Consider the following 24422-nt stretch of genomic DNA (forward strand, 5'->3'; position numbering starts at 1 on the left):
CTAGGGCTCTGCTTGCTTAGCCTCGGTCATTCCCTGTCTTCAAAGCTCAGCAGCCATTACTCTTTGCTAGAAAGTTCCACTGTCACCTTCCCCTGGACGTGTGGGTCACCCTCACCTGCTCCCTCAGGAAGAGTCCAGGAAGCCGTGTTTTGGCTAGGTGTGGAGTAGTTTAACTCCCAGCAGGTGGAGGGGAGAGGCCTGTGGATCTCTGCGAGTTCAAAGCCTGGTCTACAGAGTTCACGAGTTCCAGGACAGACAGCTAGGGCTGCAGAGTGATAGCCTGCCTCAGAGGGGTAAGGGAAAGGGCGAGGGTGAGGGTGAGGTGAGGGCTAGCAAGCCCCTGGGAAGTTTACCCTCCTCAGTTGAGTCTCTGTGCTTATGGTTATGGATTCCAGCTGAGAACCTTAGCGTGATTGATAAATGACATTTTTCTCTCAAGTCCCTCCGGCTTGACACATGCCAGGTAAATGTTCCAATTCCCTACATCTCAGGGGTCTTCACCATGACTGCAGTCCTCCTGTCTCAGCCTTTTGAGTGCTGGGGTTACAGACACCTGACAGCATGCCTGGCTTCTGTTTTTCTGAGCACATTCACTTTTACACGCGGGAAGGCCATCCATCTCTAGTGACTTTTGTCTGGGATAAGGTCAGAACCAAAGTTCTTCTGTTACCTACGTGTATACTCAGTTCTGCTACAGTTTTTTGAACACTACGCAAATCTTTTATCTTAAAAAAAATTTAATATAAGGGGAAGTTGAAGGATTAGTATTATAAACAATCCCGTTGTTTAGATTATCCCTATTTTACAACATTGCTTTGGATGTGTAGACTTTAATTTTAAAGCAAACTATTTCAACATGAAGTGCAGATTTTATGACTCTGAACCCTAAATATTTCAGCTTTTATCTCCTAAGAATGAGGGGGTACAGTTCCCACATTGACAGAACTCCAGTGATCACATCTAAGAAAACTAATACTCATTCAACAATGCTGAAAGATTTACACATCACATGTGTGTGACGTATGTGCACATGAGTGAAGCTCTTGCCAGAGGGCTCAGATCCTCTCTTCAGATGGGGTTAGAAGTCACTGGGTTTGCCTCCCATGAGAATGCTAGGCTGTCTGTTCATCCTGTGTGTGCCTGGTGCCCAGAAGCCAAAGGAGGGCACTGGACTTCTGAAACTGGAATTACCGATGGATGTGAACCAAGGTATGTGTGCTGGGGAATGAATCCTGACCCAGTGCTCTAACTGCTGAGCTACCCCTCCAGCTCCATGTTAAAACACTCTTGCTATTCATCCTGAACTTAATATTCAGAAAAATACCCAGTTTTATGATGAGAAATTACTTATCTGGATTGAAAACGAATCTATTCTTTCTTACCTACTCTCTTTAAACATTAATGTCAGGAATTTATGATTATAGGGAAAATATTTCACTTCTTTATTCTATTACATAAGAGAAAACGTATCTATAGAACAAAAAATTTATTTTGTATAATTTCTTTAAAAAATACATAAGGAAATACTGATATAATACAAAATTCAAAAGCCAAAATTTTACATTTTCCCCAAGAATGCCAAAGGAAACAAACAAACAAATAAACCAATAATTACAAATATGTATATCTGACCAAAACCAACCAACTAAGCAACACAGCCAAGCAAGCAGGCATCCTCTTGTAGTCACGGGCGCAGAGAATGGTGAATTATGACTGGATTTCATAGCCGAGCGGGTCAAGCCCCTGGTCTAGGAGCATCAGCGAGGACTCCCTTAACTTCTGCAGCAGTTTCCTTAGTTCTTCCTTAGAAAATACCTGACATTTAAAAAGGAGAAAAAAAAAAACATTAAAAATGAGAATATCGGGGTTGGGGACTTAGCTCAGTGGTAGAGCGCTTGCTTAGCAAGCACAAGGCCCTGGGTTCAGTCCTCAGCTCCGAAAAAAAAAAAAAAAGAGAGAATATTAACTTTTTAAAAAACCTAGTCAATCTTAAGAACCTTTCCTTGAAGCTCTATCTGTCTATGTGGCTCAGAGACCCACCTCCCGCTCCTTCACAGCAGGCTACTTACTTATCTATGCTCAAATGTATGGACACTTTTGAAACTAAGTACACTGAAACTAGAACATTATTTTCAGAAAACGCAAGAACTAAAATATGTAAACAGGGGTTTATTCACAAATATTACCATGCAAGCATATCAAGTGAGTAAAAGTTACACTGCAAATGGTCAGGGACTCACCAGATAGAGCTTGTGGCGCTCAGAGGACACCATGTCGGCCAGCTGCAGGCACTCCTGGTATTGCCCGGTGCTGTGCAGTATGGTGTGAAGCAGGAAGCACAGCATGGGGAGACAGAGCTTTCTCAGCAAAACCATCTGATGAGCTCGTTCCGGGTCTTCCTCAGCGTCCTGCAGACAAGCATCCAGGCTGCAGCTGAACAACTATACGCTATGTACGTTACCCACACAGAAGCCAAGTATAGCTGGCCGGTGTGGGAGCTGACACCTGCCACCCCAAACCTCAGCACCCAGGGAGCCACTGCAGGGGGCACGCGCAGGGTGAGGCAAGCCTGGTCTATACAGCATGCTAGAAAGATCCTGTCTCAAAAACATTAAAACAAAACCAACAAGTAATTAAGTAATTCCACTAGGAATCAACAGATTTAACCAACGGCAAATGAAAATGTCAAGGGAAAGCTGTATCTACATTAAACACGCACACTTTTTATTATTATTATTATTATTATTATTATTATTATTATTATTATTATTATTATTATTATATTAGCTAAGCAATCCAGTATACAACTGTTTAGATAGCATTTGTGGTAAAGTAGGTATCTGTGATCTGAAAGGAAGTTACAGACCAGGAGGATGTGTGAGGGATTCATGAAAACATCAAACACTCCATTTGCTATGATGAAAGGGAACAGTTTTGTCTCCACCAGGTCCTAGAGTGGCCTAGGCACGTTGAGGGTGGACTACTTAGTCAAAACCAGGAAACACTAAATTTCATTTTCCAAATCTTATCATGCCTATATTTTAAAATGTATGTGTACATTTGTATGTGAGTGGGTACAGGCATACATGTGTGTATAAGTACCAGAGAGTAACCTTGGGTGTCGTCCTCAGGAGCAGTGTCTGTCTCATTTGAGACAGGGACGCTCACTGCTCTGGAACCCACCAATTGGGTTGGACTGCCTTGCCGACAAACGCTGGGTTCCTCCTGTCTTTCCCTCCTTAGTGCTAGCTAGCACTGTAAGGAGAGCTTCTAGGGACCAGATCCAGGTTCTGGAGCTTGAAAGACATTATATACCTGAGCCATCACTCTAGCCTTCATCATACCTACTAAAATATAAAACTGGCAGTGTCAATCATATTATCTGGCCTATCAAACTAGATTTTTTAAAATATTTGTTTATTTTATGTATGTGAGTACACTGCTGCTTTCTTCAGATACACCAGAAGAGGCGTGGGATCCCACTAGAGATGGTTATGAGTGGTTGCTGGAAATTGAACTCAGGATCTGTGGAAGAGCAGCCAGTGCTTTTAACTGCTGAGCCACCTCTCCAGCCCTGATTGCTTTTTTTTTTTAGTAAAATTTTAGGGTCAAAGACATGAGGATGAAGAGAATGTGCCAGAGGAGACTGTGAAACACGACACTGCCAAAGGACCTGCAAATGCACCCAGACTAACGGCCCACAAAAGAACCAGAGGCCGAACATCGTAAGAGTAAAGCAGACAAAACTACCAGCTACTTCCTCAGTCCATTAATGCACGATAACTGTCGTACCCTCATCAGGCCAGCAAGGGTCAAGACAGGGATGGCCGTCTAAGGACTCGGAAGCTTCTAGGAGAATATTTCTTTGCACAGTTTTAAAAAAAATAGAAAATTTTAAAGCGTGAGGCCTTGAATAGTGGTGACTAAGAGAACAGAGACTGTGTCTTAGCTGTTAGGAGCACTGGAGGCTCTTCCAGAGGACCCTAGTGTGATTCCCAACATTCACATGGTGCCCAACAACTTTAACTCCTGTACCAAGGGATCCAATGCCCTCTTCTGTGCACAGGCATACATGCTGGCAACAGGTTCATAGACATGAGATAAAGACTAATTTTAGCAGGGACTGGTAGTGCATGCCTTTAATCCCAGCGATCAGGAGGCAGAAGCAGGAGGATCTCTGAGTTAGAAGCCAGCCTGGTCTACAGAGTAAGTTCTAGGACAGCCAGATCTACACAGGGAAATCTTTCCTTAAAAATAGAGATGGGGAAGGGGCTGGAGAGATGGCTCATTGGTTAAGAGCACTGGCTGGCTGCTGTTTTAGAGATTCTGAATTCAATTCCCAGCAACCACATGGTGGCTCACAACCATCTTTAGGAAGATCTGATGCCCTCTATAGGCAGGCAGGTATATATGCAGCAGAACACTCATACATTAAATAAATAAACTTAAAAAAAAAATCAATGACTATGATTCTTTTCTTTTTTTTTTTTTTGGTTCTTTTTTTCGGAGCTGGGGACCGAACCCAGGGCCTTGCGCTTCCTAGGTAAGCGCTCTACCACTGAGCTAAATCCCCAGCCCCAATGACTATGATTCTTAAAAAAAAAAAAAGAGAGAATGTCAGAGACAGAGAGATATCGGAAGACACTTTGTTACAGCAAAAAACAGTGTCTCCAAATTTTTTTTTTTTTTTTGGTTCTTTTTTTCGGAGCTGGGGACTGAACCCAGGGCCTTGCGCTTCCTAGGTAAGCGCTCTACCACTGAGCTAAATCCCCAGCCCCGTGTCTCCAAATATTAATGGAATCTTTCTAATGAATTATCTAGACAGTAAAATGCAGAAGAAAAAAAAAAAACCTGAAAACCCAACAAACCAGTAGTCTTTCTTTTTTTTTTTTTTGGTTCTTTTTTTCGGAGCTGGGGACCGAACCCAGGGCCTTGCACTTCCTAGGCAAGCGCTCTACCACTGAGTTAAATCCCCAACCCCACCAGTAGTCTTTCTATGCCTGTTGTATTTTCTTATAACAAGTTGGAAAATCAAAGTCATCAAAATCATTTTTTTCTTTTTGTTCTTTTTTTTCGGAGCTGGGGACCGAACCCAGGGCCTTGCGCTTCCAAAATCATTTTTTAAAAGGTACCTAAACACATTAAACTTCCTGAAATAATCTGTAAAGCAAAGAGGGAGGAGCTGGAGCAATGGCTTGGAGGCAGAGACAACATACTGGTGTTAGAGAGGACCCACCATGGAGGCTCACAAACACCTCAGCTCCAGGAATCTGATGCCATCCATCTCCACAGACAACCGCACTCAAACACACACAGCAGCATCACAGACAGGAACACACACACAAACAAATTTATTTTTAGGAACCGCTGGGAGTTGATTGAGTAGAGAACTTACTACCATTTAGTCCCTAGCAGCACAGGAAGCCAAATAAAATGGAGATCCACAGAAGAGCACACAGTGCAGGGTGTAGCTGGACAGCAGCAGCAAAACAAATGAGGAAGCTAACAGTAGCTGCTCCCTTGAGAAACCTCATAAATGAATTTAAGACAGGCACAGAGTAATGGCTGACACTGCGGCACCCCAAAGGCAGAGGGAGGGTAGAGAGTTGTGGTATCAAGGCATGGCTTGGCTGTGTAGACCCAGGGGCTGGGGCTTGGGGGATGGGCTCTCTTCCGATGTTAAGGCTGCACCACTAGGTTAGGAAGCATTTCTGAAGGGTGGACGCAGCAGGAGTGAGGCAACATGAAGGGTTTGGTGATTCTAGCAGTGACAGGGTACCCAGGAAAGGTTTCCACAAGAAAGCATCACTGCCTGTTACCTGCTAACACTGTGCTGAGATACAAATACATAAAACCAAGTATTAAGATGTATACTTAATATACTTCTTAGCTTTAAAATGAAAACACTTGTGTTTTCTCAAGAGAAGGTATCTTCAGAGGTAGACCTAACATGTAATCTAAACACCGGAAGACCTTTCTTATTTAGCTTGGGGACTCCTACATGGAGACCCTAAGGACAGTCTTTCCCTGTGCACAGTGCCTCTGGCTCCTTGACTCCTTTCCACCTCTGAACTGCAGCAGGCTCCCTAGTCTCATCTCACAACTCAGCCCAACAGAGACACAGTCACTCTGTAGTTACCCGCGGTGAAGTCATGCCAGTGTCTAATGCCAGGGATGTACTACAGTACGTAAGGACAGCTGGTCAAGGTGGTGGTGGGGCTGACAGACGTCTGAGCTGGGTTCCAGTCTACAGGTCATGTGCACATAACATGGAGTCTACCTGTGTAAGGGACGGGTGCACTTGTCTAATGCCTCTGTCAGTAACGAGCCTGCAGGAGTCCTACTAGCTTCCTCTTCTTACACATCTAAGAGTTGTGCACTAAACTCAGTACATTTACTGTTTGACCTTTAAAACATTCTCTTTTGGATTAGTTTTGAGGAAGTAAGGAAGACTAGATAATTTCCACTTATTCATATTTTTAAAGATGTATTTTTATTCGTGTGCATGTGCGTGTGTGCGCCACACGTGTACCGCTGCCTGAGGAAGATACGAAAGGGAGTCAGATCCCTGGGAGCTGGGTTTACAGTGGCCGTGAGCTGCCTGACATGAGTGTGGAGGTCCAAGATTGGATCTCAGGAAGGGCTCTGCCCTAACGACTGGGACATCACTCAGAATTCGAGTTCTGATATTTTGCAGCATTTAGATTTTACTTTACTAGCTTAAACATGAATCAGAAGAGAAAGGTGTGGCCTAAGGAACCCACTGAACACTTAAAAATTATGCTGGAAAGTTTTGTTATTAATTTTAGAATTATGAAGTAGACTCTGGCCAGTTGGTGGTCGAGTACGCCTTTAACCCTAACACATGGGAGGCAGAGGCAGGCAGATCTCTGGGCCAGACTGATCTACAGATAAGAGTTCTAGGACAGCCAAGAACACACAAAGAAACCCTGCCTCAAAACAAAACAAAAGAAAAAAAGAAAAGAAAAGAAAAAAGATGAAGTAGCAGGCTCTGAAGTTCTACAGTACTGTGTTTGCTAGCATGTGTAAGGCCTGTGCTCAATCCTCAGTACCACACACAAAAAACCAAAAAAGCTCAGCAGTCAACTCTAAACATAGTTATGAGTAGCAGCAGCAGCAGTCAGAGGCCCTCTCCCTATTAATATTCACTTCTTGTCAGAAGAAAAAAGCTGAAGCAGCAGGAAAATGTAGTGACTAATGAAAGAAAAGGCAATACAGATGCTGTGAGGGGCAGCAGAGGAAAAGTCGCCAGTGCACATGACCTGCAGAACTGAGCAATGTTGACAACTATGTACCAGCTACCTGACATGCAAGATTCCTAGTTCTCTTTAAGTCTGCAGAAGCAAAACTGAGTAACCATTCTGTCCCATCTCAGGATCAGGCCTTGTTGTGGTTTGAGTGTGAAATGTCCTGCTTAGGTTCCATGTGTTTGAGGACTGGTCCCAGTGGGTATAGCTGCTGAGGAATGTTCTGGAACATCTAGGGAGTGGAGGCTTGTTGAAATGTAAGAGGGCGGGTGAGGGCTATAGCCCGACCACACTTTTTTCTAACTACAGACACACCGGCTGCCGCTCCCTCCTGCTGTCATCCGTGCCCCTCAAACTGCAAGTCCAAACACTCTCATTGTCTCCTAGGCCGTCTCTAATTAGGTGTTTGGGCACACACTGGATACCAATGGAGCAAAGCCAGAGGGGAAATATTTAGTTTCCCAGAAAAGAGTCAGGTTTGTAGTATCTGCAGATAGGCCTGGGGTCTAAGAGAACACACCGATCTGACAATGGTGATCTCAGTGAGCAAGAAGGATCAGGGTGGGAGGAAGGGCCAGTCAGGAGAAGAAATGTATCATTTTCTCACCCAGTTAAAGAAATGGCAAACTGTATCAAGATGAGAGGCTGCCAAAGATAAGCAGAAAGACTCCCCCACAGGCCTCAGCACTTCTCCCACCGGCTCTGTACTAAGGTTCTGTCTGACCTCCCCACCCCCCCCACCCCCAGCATTTCTGCTATTTGACAAGACTCTTACACTCTGTCCTCTTGAGCACCCCATGCAGATCCTTCCCAGATAGAAGCAGCCTTGTCTCTCCTCACTGATAGGCTGTGGGTCTGACCCGGGGCCCCATGCCTGTCAAGTTGTTGCCAATGCACTACCCACAGCCCATAGCATCTGAACTGAAAATACAACTTAACTGTGGTTTTCTTCTGACGTTTACATCTCTTGGGGGAAAGGGACACCCTGGACTCCTAAGCCTCCCAAACGCTAGGGTTACAGGCATGTGCCACCAGCCCTGGTTTATGCCATTCAACACTTCTGTAGGCCACTCCTCCTCCAGAGGCGAAAGCCTGTATTTAAGGACGTGCTGAGACACATTCATGGGCAGCCGCCGAGGAGAAGGTACCACAGCTTTGTGTCTTATAGTGTCAGACTACCTGTTTCTAAGTCATGTTAAATACACACCATTAAAAATGTAGGCTCACAGGCTAAGCGCTCAGCGGCTAAGAGCACTGACTGATCTTCCAGAGGTACTGAGTTCAATTCCCAGCAACCACATGGTGGCTCACAACCATCTGTAAGGGATCCAATGCCCTCTTCTGGTGTGTCTGACGACAGCTACAGTGTACTTATATATAATAAATGAATAACTCTAAAAAAAAAAAAATGTAGGCTCAGGGGGGCTGGAGAGATGGCTCGGTGGGTAAGAGCATTTGCTGCTCTTGCAGACGACCCAGGTTCAGTTCCTAGCACCCACGTGGTGGTTCACAATGATCCCTTACTCTAGTTCCAGGAGATGTCTTCCCCTTCTGACCTCTGCACACAATATGAACATATGTGGTGCATATACAAATATGTAGGCAAAGTACTCCTATACAATAAAATAAATATAAATATATCTAATAAAAAATTTTAAAAGATACGTAGACTCAGATTAGGTGGCATTTACCTGTAAATAAGCAGTCAGAAGGATTTCAAGTCAGGGCACCCTGGCACATAGTGAGTTCAAGGCCTGCTTATACTGTATAATAAGACCCTAACTAACTCAACAACTAGGTAAATAAGTGAATAAAAACCAATGGTCTAGAATTTTAAAAACTAGACTCATTTAGTCCAAGTGAACACACTGAATATGAATAGTTTACTAAAGAATCAAATACTTAAGGTTGGAGAGATGGCTCAGCAGTTAAGAGCACGGACTGCTCTTCGGGTGGTAGTGAATTCAATTCCCAGCAACCACATGGTGGCTCACAACCATCTGTTTTGAGATCTGATGCTTTCTTCTGGTCTGTCCGAAGACAGTGACAGTATACTTCTATATAATAAATGAATAAATTTTTTAAAAAGGGGGGTGGAGGGTGCTGGAGATGTGGCTCAGTGGTCAGGAATACTTGCTGCTCTTTATAAGGCCCCAAGTTGAGGTTGGGGATTTAGCTCAGTGGTAGAGCGCTTGCCTAGCAAGCACAAGGCCCTGGGTTCAGTCCCCAGCTCCGAAAAAAAAGAAAAAAAAAAAAATAAGGCCCCAAGTTGGATTCCCAGCACCCACACGCTGTTCACAACCATTTCTAACTCTACTTCCAGGGATCCAATCCTCTTTTCTGGCTTCTGTGGGCACACATGTGGTGTACAGACATACACTTATACACATAAAGTACCTAATAATAAAATATTTAATAAACTTAATTGTGTGTATATTTTATACACATATACATTGATACCATATGAGTCTAATGTGGAGGTCAGAGGACAACTTGCAGAAGTCAGTTCTCTCCACCATTTGAACCCTGGGCGTCAAACTCATGTTGTCAGGCTTGGTGGCAAATGTCTTTACCAGCTGAACCAATCACACTGGCTTGTTAATATTTTTAAAGCTATAACAAAACACACAGCTTACCTCTCTGACATCCACCATCCATCCTCCATCAACAAACAATAAGACGTTGTACATTTTCTCCTTCACATCAGCAGTTAGAGCATCCAAATGTCCTTTCCAAATATTATGATCCATCTGCAGAACAAACACAAGCCAGTTATAATGGACCAAATCAACACATGATGCATGCTTAGAATGTAGACAAGAACATAATTCTTATGAGGTAAATGAATAAATACTATTGTCTAAAGGCGAGTTGCTTGCTTGGCTGCTTGCTCTTACTTTGGTTTTCTGAGTCAGGGTCACAGTGTAGCTCTGGCTGGCCTGGGATTCAGGACACAGAACAGGCTGGCCTTGAACTAGATCAGCCTGGATAAGGACGTGAGCCACATGCCCAGCAGTATTTCTCCTCTACAGCAGCCACGGAAGTCAGAAGGACTCAAAGCAGAAAGTGTAACACGAGTATCCCACTCCAGTCAGAGCACAAATGCTAAAGGCTCATCTCGGACCTGCATTAACTTACCTCGTACTTCTTTTCTTTGTGCTCGTGAGCCACTTTCTCTGTAAAAGTCGCCTGGGACAGCAGTGTAGGTTTCTGAGGAGCCGAATTCATATGTTTAAACCACTCATTGAAGGTTTCATGGGCTTCCTATAATGTGAAGATAAACAAAATGAAAACCATGGTTTTATACTTTGCCTTTTTCATACAGGGTTAGTCTCTAGGCCAGGTTGGTCTGTAACTCACTAGGAAGCCCAGACTGGCCTCAGATTTGTGGCAATGCTCCTGCTTCAGTTGGAGGCCTCCTGCCTGAATGTTGGAGATTACAGAATGATTTCACTTTTGCTGCTCAAAAGTACTAGATCTTAGAAATAATTCTTCCTCAAAAATCATGAATAAGCAAATGTTCTAGGCAGTGACAAATGGCGGCCAAGTGTTGTTTTCGGCATCTACTCTTATCCAGCATGACACTCACCTGTCCGTTCCACTCAAGGAGGTGTGTGCTTTATCTCCCTGTTTAGCCTATTGGCTGTTATAGTCAAAGACAGACGCTGTCCTCAAAAGTAGCCTGACCAGTTTGGTCCACAGCGATCACTTACGTGCTGCATGAACTTTGACTGTGAACACCGTGACTTTTACTCTAGTCCATATGAAGCAGCTGCCTCTGCAAGTCTCTGACAAAAAGCAGAAGCACTACAGTTGACATGATCACAGTCTTAAGACAGTAGCTGCAAGCCTCACATACAGTCCATCCCATTTGGTCAGCAATCAACAGATTCCTGCCATGATAACACCCACTATGAGTGAGTCAGCACTGACTTTAAAGGGGACCTCAGATGGATCTATCACCACCTTTGGAAAAAGTTCTGACTCCCAAGGGCTGGAGAGATGGCTCAGCGGTTTAGAGCCCTTGTTGAACTTCCAGAGGTCCTGAACAGTTCCAAGGACCCACATCAGGCAGCTCACAACTGTCTGTGAGTCCAGCTCTAGGGGATTAGATGCCTCTGGCCTCCAAAAGCACCTGCACATACCCATTTGCAGACATATACCGTTACATAATTAAAAGTAAAAAATTATACAATTTAGTTCAAGAGAGGATCGGGAAAATCACAAAGACTGTGGTTTCTTTTCAGGCTCACCAGATAAGCTCTGATACACAAGTGCTCTCGGATAGCGTTATCATCCTCGGCAGGAAGAGGGCTCTCCATGCCTTGCTCCTCCCACTGATTATAGATTTCTGCGATGGAATCCTGAGGAATTTTCACAAACACTTCTTTTGCAGCTTCATGTTTCTTTAATGCTGTGAAAAAAAATATATACACTTCTGTGTACTGGTAGTTTCTGTTTGTTCTAGTGTCTCTCTACAGAGTCCTGGCTGGCCTTGAACTCCCTAGTGCTGGGATTAAAGGTGTACACCGCCATACCTAGTCTTGTGCTCTGGCTGCTTCTTACTACACCAAGTCACTGATTACAAGTTCTGTTCCAAGTCTCAGACTTCTTCAAAGGTCTTAGTGATCTTTCTATTTAATGGGTTGGCTTTTTCCTAACTCAATGTGACAGGGACACAAAAGCAGTCACTTTCATAGACATCTATGTCTTCAAGAAAGAAATTATATTTCCCAAAGGCTGAGAGCTATGATATTATTTATAATACTACAATTTTACAGTATTATAGTTTTAGAATTTATAATCATTTTCCAGTACTATAATGGAAACTTACTATTAAATGGATTTGGTTTCATAATACAAAGCCTTACGGAGTAACTGGCTCTGCCCCCTGTGGTGGAACTATCAAAACCAAAATGAGCAGGTGATGGCATTCTGTCCGGAAAGCTGTCCACAGCAGGCAGCTGACTAGAAATGGCATCTTCTCACAGACGTGTGCCCTGCTACATAAGTCTTCTCAGCACCAACGGGGAGGCTCAGGATTAGCTAGCTTGTGATAGGACAAAGCCAGAGTTCTACCAGCACATCTTTTAGGAATAGAATCAGAGCAAATTTTATTCTGCTTCCATAATCAGTCAAATAGCTTTTGATCTATGCAACTTAAAAGTTCAAGTCTACCTGGCAAATATGTTTGGAGAGGCACACTAAGCCGTAGCCTCTCAGAGAGACAAAAAAAGCGAAGTTATCTGTGCAAAACCAGAAGGCTTTCTTGGCTGAAGGAACTGTTTTTCAGTCAGTATAAACAAGGGCCTGTGACTCTGAGATTGCAACCCAAGTGGTAAGTGTCCTAACTTCATCCTATTGCTATGACATAGTCTGACAAAAAGGGACACAGGGGAGAGAGGGCCTACGTTAGCTCATATACAAGGCTCATATCTCCAAACAGTCACATCCCAGCCACAGTCAGGAGCAGAGAGACTTGCTTCCCTCAGCTGCATTTCTCTACTGCACTATAGTTCAGGACAGCCTGCCTTTTAAGAGGTGAACTATGCAAATGCCTCTTGATCTCTAAACGACTACATTTGCTTTCTCTTAGTTCCTGTTCCTAGGTTTTCACAAAATTTGGTATCATGGTTTATAAGATGCAGTTTGTGAATTACTAAAATTATAATGCCCTAAGATTAAAATTATAATGGAGTCTCTGATTGTTCATAAAGGAAATTCACTGAAAGTGAGTGACTAGAGGAAACCTCTATAGAGTGTATCTGGATAGGATTCCTGCAGAGCGTGCTCATGTCAGCACCTGAGGTCCAATGCTATACCCTTCTTCGTGGGACCTCTCAGCCTTTTATCTGCACATGTGTGGCCCCCTGGTGCCTGTTTCTCTTTGGAGATATACATAGCAGTTTCTGCTAAAGAACTACTGACTTGGGGCTGTGGCAGTGGCTCAGCGGTTGGGAGCTCTGGCTGCTCCTTTAGAAGATCCAGGTTCAATTTTCAGCACCCACAGGGCAGCTCCCAATTGTCTGTGACTGCAGTCTCAGGTGATCCATGGCAACAGGCATGCATATGCTGCACATATATGCAGGCAAATGTCCATGCACATAAAATAATCTTAAAAACCAACCAAACCAAAAGAACTATTGACTTGAGATCAAGGTGACCTGTGCTTTATAAGTCAAGGAGCTAGCTGAGGGGATGTGTCAGTAGGTAAAGTGCTTTACCCAAAGACCAGAATTCATTACTGGGACCAACATGGTGGAGAGAGAGAAGCTGTAAGTGGTGGGGATAGGTAAGTAAGCTGTCCTCTGCTCTCCATACACGCACCATGGCACGTGCACACTCCCCAACTCGAAACAGTAAGTAAATTAAGAATAAGCTCCTGTCACTGTGATGGGTGAAGGTTAAAACTGTACTCCAATCTCAGGGACTGCGCATGCTGGGGACAACCAGCGCAGGCCTGTAATTATCAACCTGTTCAGTGTTTACTTAATTATTTTCTACCACATGTACGTATGTTCTGCCTACATGTATGCATGCGTACCAGGTATGCACCTGGTGCTCACAGGGGCCAGAAGATCCCCTGGTATTGGAATTATGGATGGTTGTCATCTGCCGTGTGGGTGCTGGGAATTGAACTTGGTTCCTCTCTAAGAGCAACAAACTCTCTTAACTGTGAGTCATCTCCTCCATCCCAGTCAATATTTCCTGAATGAGTGCATGACCATTCTAAAGCTAACTCAGATGGTTTCTCTATGGATCACTGTGGAGGCAACTGCCTGTCCAAGATCAGCCTGAGCCCTGGTCCTGAGGTTGAGCTTACAGTCCTCACCAACTGTTCTACCTTCCCAATAGGTGAAATAAGTGAAAAGTCAAACTCATGAGGATCAGATCAGAAGCTATAAGAGGAAAACCCACCTAAGAACTTCCTCATGATGGCGTTGCCTTGTCTCAGGGCTTCGGCTCTCTGCGCTGGGTCAAACACCAGCCAGTCAATCACATCGATCTTCAAACGGTCCTCCTAGACATTGAAAGTCGAGAAAACCCAGTTTCCTTCAAAGATATTTGCAAATGAGTGGAGCTTATGATGCACTCTAATGAAAACCATGTCCCATATTATACAAAATTATGAGAGGACCAGGCTTCCCTAAGTCTGTTCCCTACTAAACTACAGAAGACAACCTCATTGGCCTACAAGTCTGGAATTAATCACCAGTGTCCCACCAACCTAACTCATCTGGTATGGGGTGCAGGAAACAACCCAGGGCTCACAAACACTAGGCAAGCACTCCAACACCGAGTCACACTCCTGAGCTCTCCAGCATGAAGCCACAGTCCCAGCCCCCGATTGTGTTCCTTCTCAGAGTTCATCTTCCTTCCTAAAGGCTGAAGTCAGCGGCTTTTACAGCACCAGGCAGATACTGATGATCAAAAGTCAACATCAGGTCTGTGCTGAAAAGAAGCCTTCCTTAACACAACTCAGTGTTTCAATAAAACCTTAAAACTGTTGCCAATTTTTGTCACTTAAAAGAGATTGAGGATAGAGAGATGGCTCAGTAGTTGAGAGCACTGGATTGTTTTCCAGAGGTCATGGGTTTGATTCCCAGAATCCACATGGTGACTCACAACTGTCTGTAACTCCCATTCCAAAGGATCTGGTGCCCTCTTCTGGCCCCCTTGGGTACCAACCATGCATAAGTGCACAGACATATGCATGCAAAACACCAATGCACATAAAATATATATTAAAAAAATTTAAAGGCCTTTATGTTCTTTAAAAAGGCGGGCAGAAACCAGTGTTTAAAAGGAAGAAGTTCACCAAGAAACAAGATGATAGACTTAAGTTTCATTAAACTTTCATTTTTCCTCGCTCAAATTACCTCAGTAGTGGCAGTATCCAGGGATGGAGCCAGGTCATGGTGACTGAATTCACCATTATCTTTCTTCCGAATATTTTCAACTACAGTTTTTGTTATAGTCGCAACATCCAAATCTAAGGAATTTTTGGAAACGGCAAAAACCAGAGTAATTATTAATATGAATATTCTTTGAACAGTTATAATATTTGGTAAATTTGGAGTGATTCTTTTTCATATTCTTGGCACTGATGACTGAACAAGCTTTACAGATATTGAATAAGTATTCTGCCACTGAGCTATGTCCCCAGCCCTAAAACAACTTCTTTTTTTTTTTTTAACGATTTATTTATTTATTGTATGTATGTGAGTACACTGTAGCTGTCTTCAGACACATCAGAAGAGGGCATCAGATCCCATTACAGATGGCTGTGAGCCACCATGTGGTTACTGGGAATTGAACTCAGGACCTCTGGAAGAGCAGTCAGTGCTCTTAACCACTGAGCCATCTCTCCAGCCCCTAAAATAACTTCTTAAAGACACATTCCATTAAAGACACATTACATAGGGCCAGTGAGACGGCTCAGCAAGGGAAGTGGCTGGCTCCATCGAGTCTGGTGATTTGAGTTCAATTCCCAGGACCCACGTGCTGGGAGGAGGGCATCACTCCTGTGGGCTATTTTCTAATCTCCACATAGGGACCTTGGAACTTGAACATGTGTGCACTGCTAAAAATTTATTTTAAATATAATACGTATTTTAAGAACACTGCAGAAAATATCACAATTTAAAAATATTCTAGACTGGGTGAGGTGACTGATGCCTGTAATCCCAGCACTTGGTAGGTGAGGAAGGACTACTGAATCTGAGGCTAGCCTGGGCAAATTCCAGGCCAACTTAGGCTACAGAGTAAGACCTTTTCTCTAAAAACAAAAGCAAAAATATAAAATATTTACACAAGTAAAAGTTATTTTCATTTTCTAAAAGAATTTCACTGAGATATTCACTCCTGTTTTTCCCCCTCAAAAGAAATAAGACTTAATACAGGCAAATGCCAAGCGCAAAACGAAAACCTGCCCACAAAGGTCAACTGGGGAGCTGAGAAGACGGCTTAGTGGATAGAGCCTGTGCTACACAAGCATGAGGACCAGAGTTCAAAACCCCAAAGAATGAAAAGCTGGATGCTATAGCCTGAGTGTGAAACAGAACGTCTATGGGCAGATAGAGGCAGAGGCAAGAGAACCCCCAGAAGCCCCTGGGCCAGCTAGCCTGTCTCATCAGCAGGAAAACAACAGAGTTCCCACTTCAAAGCATAGTGGAAGATGGGGGCCAATATCAGAAGTCATTCTCTGACCTTCACCCTTGTGTCAGGACCTCTGGAAGAGCAGCCAGTGCTCTTCACTGCTGAGCCATCTCTCCAGCCCCAAACATAACTTTTTTTTTTTTCTTTTTCTTTTTTTCGGAGCTGGGGACCGAACCCAGGGCTCTACCACTGAGCTAAATCCCCAGCCCCAAACATAACTTTTCACGTGAATAGATATAGGGGATAAATATCACAGAAGTAACTATAAATATTCATTTGAAAAACGATGTAAGATAACTCACTATTTCATGCAATATACACATAAAAAGAGATAACACATAAAACTCTGCTTACCTGCCTCCTTAGCCAGCTCCAGGCACTGGTGCCGCTGCTCACACTCCGTAACACCCTCCAAAAACAAGGCGTATTGGGCAACCGCAAGGTCTTGAGGCAGATGACAGGTATAGAACGCTATGAGGTTTGTGTGCTTCTCATTGATTAACAGCTAAGAAACACAGACAATAAATTAGCAGTGTTTTGAGAAAACCCTGCTTCAAAATTACAACTATATTTAGGAAAGATTCATAGATGTATGCTTCAGATCATAATACTTTTTCTAGAAACAAAGATCTCTATGGGGGTTGGGGATTTAGCTCAGTGGTAGAGCGCTTGCCTAGCAACCGCAAGGCCCTGGGTTCAGTCCTCAGCTCCGAAAAAAACAAACAAACAAACAAACAAACAAACAAACAAACAAACATCTCTATGAAGTCCAGTGGCTTCCAGAGTCCATAGTATTAAAATAGAATCACTTGGGGGCTGGAGATGCTGTGATATTGAGAGCACTTGTGGCTCTCGTAAAGGACCCAGGATTGGTCCCCAGCATCCACACGATGGTCCATAGTCATTCATTACTCCAGGGTTCTCTGTGACCTCTAGTACCATGTACACACACACACACACACACACACACACACACACACACACACATGTGAGCATGTACAAACACACTGCACATACGAACATGCAGGCCTAATACTATACATATAAAATAAATCCATGTTAAAAAAAAAAGTACCATTTTGTTTTTGTTTTCATTAAAATAAAAAAAAATCAAGTTGAGGATTCTAAAAGCTTACCTGGGGGATGGGGATTTAGCTCAGTGGTAGAGTGCTTGCCTAGCAAGCGCAAGACCCTGGGTTCGGTCCCCAGCTCCAAAAAAAAGAAAAGAAAAAAAAAAAAAAAAGCTTACCTGTATATACGTCTTTAGAACTTCAATGGAAACTTCTTCCTTCATAGGAAAGACACAATCCAGTTATTAACATCACTACTTATAGGTACAATAATACAATTTCTAATAAAAGTCTTACTTTTAAATGCATGAAGAAATTTAATATTTACACTACGCGGTAACTGCCCAAACTAAATGCTTATGAATTGCACATACTGCTTCAGTTCACCTACAGAAACAAACAAACAAACAACCAGCTCTTTTAAAACATTTATCTATTATGTTTGCAACTGTGTGTGTGGGGGGTGGAGTCAGTTCTCGTGTTCCATTATGTGGGTTCCAGAGACTGAACTCAAGTCGTGGGGCTTGGTGGCAACCAGTTTTTACCTGCTAAGAGGTCAATGGTCTCATAGCATGCCTCTGTGTGAGGCAGTCCTGTCTGTTTGATGGAGGAAGAAGTCTTAGATACCTAGTATTGCCCAGCAAGCAGTTACTGAGCAAGGATCTGAACTCAAGATCCTCAGTCCAAAGCTACAGCATTCCACTTTCTGTCACTGTGCTTCCTTCCATATGTGCTCTACCACAATGTTATCAAACAATTAGAAAAAGGAAACACAGAAAGGAAAAAGAAAACTATTTCATTCTCACACAGCATTTATTTCGGTTCCATTAGCTTAGCTGGATACCAAGGAGGACTATTTTCTTTAAATCTGGGCAAACCACAGCACTCTCTGGCCATAGACTAGAATCTACAAATCCCTCGAAATGAGTTATCAACAGGTGACCAAATGAGGTGGTCCTGATTGTCAGACGCCATCTAGAAAAGGCCGAAGCACACAAGTGAGTGTTCTGGAGATAGCCCACTGTCCTGCATGGCTGTGATGAGGGAGCTCTGAGAGACTAGGGAGGGCTCAGAGACTTGGTCCCAAGATTGCTTCCTGCTGCTAATACATCCTTTCCTGTCCTGTCACTATTACACAGCTAGCTCTAGCCACAGAATAACGAGAGAGAGCGTGCTAAGTTTCCAGAAGCCTTCAGTTTCTGACTCCAAAACAATAAGAGAGAGTTACAAGACCAGAGACAGCAGTCGTCGGCCTTAGTCCTTCCTCGGCAGTGCCTGTGAAGGCCAGGGCAGGTCTTGGTACCTGATGACAGGTGGCTAACTGCAAGCAGGGAGAGCAGGGAGAGAGGCCCACCGTACTTACTTTGGTCTGCAGTCCCAGGGTGCGGAAAAACAGAATGAGGTGAGTCATAAAACGGAGGAGGTGTCCAGGTAGACTGCTTCTGCTCTTGGACAGCCATTTGCTAAATTCATCCATCAAACCTACAAAGCCATCAAAGCAAAGGTTTGACAGTAAGAAACAATCAGGGGAGCAAGAAGTGTCACCAAGGACACCCCAGGTCATCTACAGTATGAGAATCTCACTGCCAACTCCCAACACAAAGAAGGGTTCAACCCAGATGTGGCCTCCCAGGAACAAGTAAACCTGGTTACATGTTAGGGCGATGTCAGTAAAGGACTAACAGATGTAGTGAGTCTTGTGTGCCACTTCAAGAACGGCTATTCAAAGAGACAAATGAAGAACTCAAGCAAAGTAAAATAAGCCTGTATCTTACCATCAATGTCTCCCAGGATAAGGAATTTCTGGACTACATGGTAATGTTCTTGATTCTCTTCCAGAACTCTCTGAAAAAGAGGTTTACATCGCCATTAGTCTTCTGTGTCCATTCTGAAGAAGGTATTCATTGCTAAATGTCAAATTGTAATGGACATATACAGAGCTGGAAATGAAGGCTTTAGGCAGGTCAAAGAATGGGAAGGGTGATCCTTTAGGACATATACTCACGGCACCCAGACCAGAACAGAGTGATCTAATCTTAGGGACTGTAGTCCTACTTACTTCCTTTTTAAGATGCCCATCTATTTATCCTTTGTGTGCATATACATGTGTATATAGGCACGCATGCCACAGTGCTACTGGAGGTCAGAATACAGCTTGTGGGAGTCCACTGTACCCAAATACATGTGGGTCCTAGAGAGGAAACTCAGTGGTCAGGCTCAGCCCGGAGTCTTCCCATACTGAGCCACGTGTGGGCACAAACTTACTATTCTTTACATTTTATTCCTGTTCATCTTGGCATACCATGGCCAACTAGAATAGAAGGATCTGAGGCCAAAGGCAAAATACATTACAAGATAATCTTTCACACAAGGAGCACCATACAAAATCATTTTGAGGTGATTTTCTGCTACACCTGTCACTGAGAGGAACCAAACACAGTAGTGACCAGACACAGGTGAGTGACGTAGGCAACTGCCGTGCTTCTTTTGAAAAATAGGTCAATTTTTGTGTGCCAAATAAATTTTCTTAGTAGCCAATTGTCTTTTAATGTTTATTTTTGTACATTCAAAGCATTTGCTCTGGCATTTAGCTCTATTAATGGCATAGTTAAGGCTCTAACTCTGCTTCTTCACGCACACGTGCTTGTTCTCATTGCAGCTGGGGCCTGTTTCCCCACACCCACTCCACCTGTGCAGCTGGTCCTTAAGGCATGAGGAAGCACCCTGCTGCTTTTTAGATGGTTGTCATTCCTATTTATGCTTCTACTCAGATTTTTCCCTCAAACACAATCTCCTCAAAGTATTAGGGCTCTTTATTAATTTTATGACTGATATTTTCAAATCGCCTCATTCAAAATTATGTTTTATTTTCCTCATGTCTTTCTGTCTCCCAACAAAGTTCTATTATTGGCTTTATGAGAGTCCTGAAACCCTTGATGAAGTTTATTTCTAGCCTTGTCTGTTGAGCCATTCACTTAAACGAGACTCCTGGGAACAGGGTGCTGCACCCTCTTCTAAGTGGTTATAGCAAGTTCAGATGGCTCTATAACCTGTAAGTTTACCTAGCGACTCTAACACAGTATCTGTAACTCCCTTAGCGTTACCTCATCAGATATATACTGTTGTGTGTCATGTCCCCTATCCCGAGACACTTACTTGTATTTCTGACTTGGTTTTCCCTACTCATACTTTCCAAAAAAATTTATACAGCAGTCATAAACCCTTGGCAGAAAACAGTAATTTCTGTACTGTACAAAGTATATTCATGCAATAATAAAGAAAAATAAAACCCAACAGAAAATAGTTATAGGATATGAACATAGAATTTATAAACAAACAGGGTCTGTAGAGGCAGATCAGCAGTTAAGAGCAATGGCTGCTCTTTCAGAGGACCTGGGTTTGATTCCCAGCATAAGATGGCAGCTAGCAACTATTTACTTTATTTAATTCCAAGGGCTCTGATGCCCTCTCTGACCATCATGGGTGCCGCACAAACGTGGTGCACAGATATACATGCAGGGAAAACACCCACTGATATAAAATACAAAATTAAAACAAAATCTCTTAAAGGTAAGCTTACAAATAGACACAGAGAAACAAGCTCAGCCCCATTCCCTACCCACACCGACGGGCTGGCAGAAGTACAAAGTCGCCATTCAAGACTGGAACGAATGCACAGTTTAATTAACTGCTTGTGGTAGTGTCCATTACTGCAATCTGATGCTTTTCCTGTCTTTCTTTCTTTTAGCTTTAGTTTTAATTGTACAGCATGAAGGCACACTCACTCACACTCTAAGTTATATGTCGTTAACTTAGAAAGCTGAGCCATGGAACCACACACCCGAAGGGAACGTCGGTGTTCTCTAACCCAGCAACACTGTCAGCAGTTTAGAACCAAGTCTTAGGAGACAGCACCAGCAGGAAGCTGACACATCTTCACACAAATACATGTTCTTTACGGTACCAGAATCAATGTGAAAACCTTCTAAAGGGAAACAAAACAAACACACACTTGTTCACCTGATTTGCCATCAGAGAGAGTGGTGGAGGGAGAATGGCTGACAAAGAAGAGTGTATATAGACTGTGAGGAGACCCATCCTGAGAGCTAACTGAAGGAAAAAGCTTTAAAAAAATCAAAAATAAAATGAACATTAAAGCCAGGTATGATGGCACACCTGAAATTTCAGCACCCAGGAGTCTGGGGCAGGAGGATTATCAGGAGTCTGAGGCTAGGTTGGGCTTACAAGTAAGTGCCAGGTAGTTGGAGCTACTCAGTAAGAATACTCAGTTATCTCGGTTTGGGGATTTAGCTCAGTGGTAGAGCGCTTGCCTAGCAAGCGCAAGGCCCTAGGTTCGGTCCTCAGCTCTGGAGAAAAAAAAAAAGAAGAATACTCAGGTATCTCTTAAAAAAAGAAAGAACTAAACAAAAAAGTTGGTTAAAATATAGTAATTAAATTGGAGAGATTACCATTAAATGAAAACATGATCTGAACCTTTCCAGTACTGTACTGCAGCAACCACAGCGCCTAACACTGCACCACAGCACCTAAAACTGCACCCACAGCACCTAACACTGCACCACAGCGCCTAACACTGCACCACAGCGCCTAACACTGCACCACAGCACCTAACACTGCACCACAGCGCCTAACACTGCACCACAGCGCCCTGCAGCACTTACTTGGACTTGAAGGCCATGGAGAAAGATGCAGTGTGTATAAAGATGCAGTGTGGGGGTTGGGGATTTAGCTCAGTGGTAGAGCGCTTGCCTAGCAAGCACAAGGCCCTGGGTTCGGTCCCCAGCTCCGGAAACAAACAAACAAACAAACAAAAAATGATGCAGTGTGTATAAAGATGCAGTGTGTATGTGTTGGTATGGTTACTGTCTGAGGAAATAGGACGAGGGGCTTGGAAGGAGTTACCCAGACCTCACTGGCACACATTAAAATTATTTTATCATTATATACATATAAGTACATATACACATTAGTTACTGGGAAAAAAAAAAACACTAAAAAATGTTTTTCATTGCTTTGAGACATGGTCTCACTACACAGCCCAGCCACTGTAGAAATCATGGCGAGGATCCTGTCAGCCCACTGTGTGCTCGGATTACAACATGGACGGACCACCAGGTCTTGTTCAATAAATGCTCTTTCTGAGGCCTCTTATTTGATAGCAGTGAGGATCCCTTTCAGCTGCACTGTACAACCAGGCAACACTAACTTCATATGCTACATGTAATGGGGTTATGTTAGCATTTACCTTCTTATCAGTGGCTTGAAGCTCTTCAAAAACTTTTTCTAAGGTCCAACTGCAAAGGAGGAAAAAACAAAAAGGGACAGAAATGACAATGTGAAGAGTGCCGTGCAACCAAACTCCCCACAGTGACCACCACTGTGCCCACGCCGAGCTCCACTCACTTCGCTTCCATGTACTCCCGAGGGAGCTCCTCAGTTTCATCTAGGGTCATGACTGAGGTGCGAATCTCCTGCTCCACCAGGCTGTCCACCATCACCCGGAAATAGGCCCACACTGTGTCTTCCCAGGTGTCACAGACCGGAAGGAGCTTGTCATCCATACCAAAAGAGAAACAGATACAGTCAGCAAAAAGAAAGGGAAACCAATTACCCACTGACTACAAACTTTAAACACCATCTTCTGATCACAGGGGACACTGAGAGGTTTAAAGATATATACCAAATAACCTTCACCCCAAAGTAGAACTTTTGAGAAGTTTGTGTGATTAAGACTTTTTCCATATCAAATTCATAGTCACAGGTGTTCTAACATCAAATTCTTGAATCATCGGAGCATGTGTAACAACAGCCGATGAACCGGGAGAATAGAGGGGCTCTGGGGAACATGTGAATGGCCTTGAGCCCAAGCAGCACTGCGCCTCAGCACGGCATTTCTAGACGGACTCTGGGTACAGGAGTCGTCAGGAAATAGGTGCTGTGATTCTTCATGTAAGAGCCAAGCCTACAATCCCAGCATGGAGGAGGCGGGGGTGATAGGGTCATGAGTTCAACCCTACCTGTATTTGATTTTATTCCATAGAAAGACACAGAAAAACATCACCACATTGCATACCTGCTTGAGATTCCCACTGAGTGCTGCATAAATCGCTCTTTCGTATTTATTAAAAAGTTCCTAAAACACAACGAATAAAAAGATTTGAGGTCACTACTCTCCCCAGTGTGTGAGTCTCTTCATAATTCTTCTGGATGGATGCGAGTCCCTTAGTTCTTAAGTGACACTCAGTGAATAGAAATTCATTTGGTGACAGATCTAGGGCGGCAGGAAAGACATTTTATTTTGATAAAATAATCCCAAAATCTTCAGGGAAAGAAATCAACACTAAATCTTAAAAACAGAGAGCACACAGGCTAGTGCAATGGAGGCCCTGGTGACACAGCAGAATTTAACCCACAGAGGCTAGGCAGGAGCTCGCTCTCCTCCAGAGATCTCAGGAGCAGTGCCTTCCCACACTGGCCTGGGGACAGTGCCCAGCTCAGGAGTCCCTGCTTCTCATCCATTCCTCAGCACGGCGGCAGCCGTCACCTCATCCCACTGGAATCTAACAGGCTCCTCGCTGCCTCTGTGACTTCAGTTACTCCATGTTCTTAAACACTCTCACTCTCGATTTTCCGACACCCAATTCAACAAGCAAATTCCAGGTCTTTAAAAAAAAAGTGCCTAGTTTATTATATGACTACATTTATCAACTATTTGACAGATGTAAAAGTCTGCTTTCACTGCCTTTAAAAAACTTTAGTGTGGGGGTTGGGGATTTAGCTCAGTGGTAGAGCGCTTGCCTAGCAAGCACAAGGCCCTGGGTTCGGTCCTCAGCTCCCAGGGGACGGAAAAAAAAAAAAAAAAACAACTTTAGTGTGGAGGGTACGTATGTGCGCCCATGTGCAG

General features: G+C 43.6%; 1 protein-coding gene across 1 annotated transcript in view; it reads right to left on the minus strand.

The window, feature by feature from the left end:
• Positions 1-1469: 1469 nt before the first annotated feature.
• The window catches only part of Nup107 (nucleoporin 107), a 44604-nt gene continuing 21651 nt past the window's right edge, over positions 1470-24422 (minus strand). The window contains exons 15-28 of the mRNA NM_053830.2: positions 23592-23651; positions 22922-23067; positions 22764-22812; positions 19273-19342; positions 18861-18979; positions 17677-17715; positions 16782-16932; positions 15149-15261; positions 14187-14289; positions 11522-11682; positions 10407-10532; positions 9905-10018; positions 2241-2408; positions 1470-1815 (exon numbers count right to left, since the gene is read on the minus strand). Of these exons, the coding sequence (NP_446282.2) occupies positions 1708-1815; positions 2241-2408; positions 9905-10018; positions 10407-10532; positions 11522-11682; positions 14187-14289; positions 15149-15261; positions 16782-16932; positions 17677-17715; positions 18861-18979; positions 19273-19342; positions 22764-22812; positions 22922-23067; positions 23592-23651 (1527 nt within the window). The 3' untranslated portion in view covers positions 1470-1707. The remainder of the gene's footprint in view (positions 1816-2240; positions 2409-9904; positions 10019-10406; positions 10533-11521; positions 11683-14186; positions 14290-15148; positions 15262-16781; positions 16933-17676; positions 17716-18860; positions 18980-19272; positions 19343-22763; positions 22813-22921; positions 23068-23591; positions 23652-24422) is intronic.

The sequence above is a fragment of the Rattus norvegicus genome, chromosome 7 (assembly GCF_021556685.1).
Source record: "Rattus norvegicus strain SHRSP/BbbUtx chromosome 7, alternate assembly SHRSP_T2T, whole genome shotgun sequence".
NCBI lineage: Eukaryota > Metazoa > Chordata > Mammalia > Rodentia > Muridae > Rattus > Rattus norvegicus.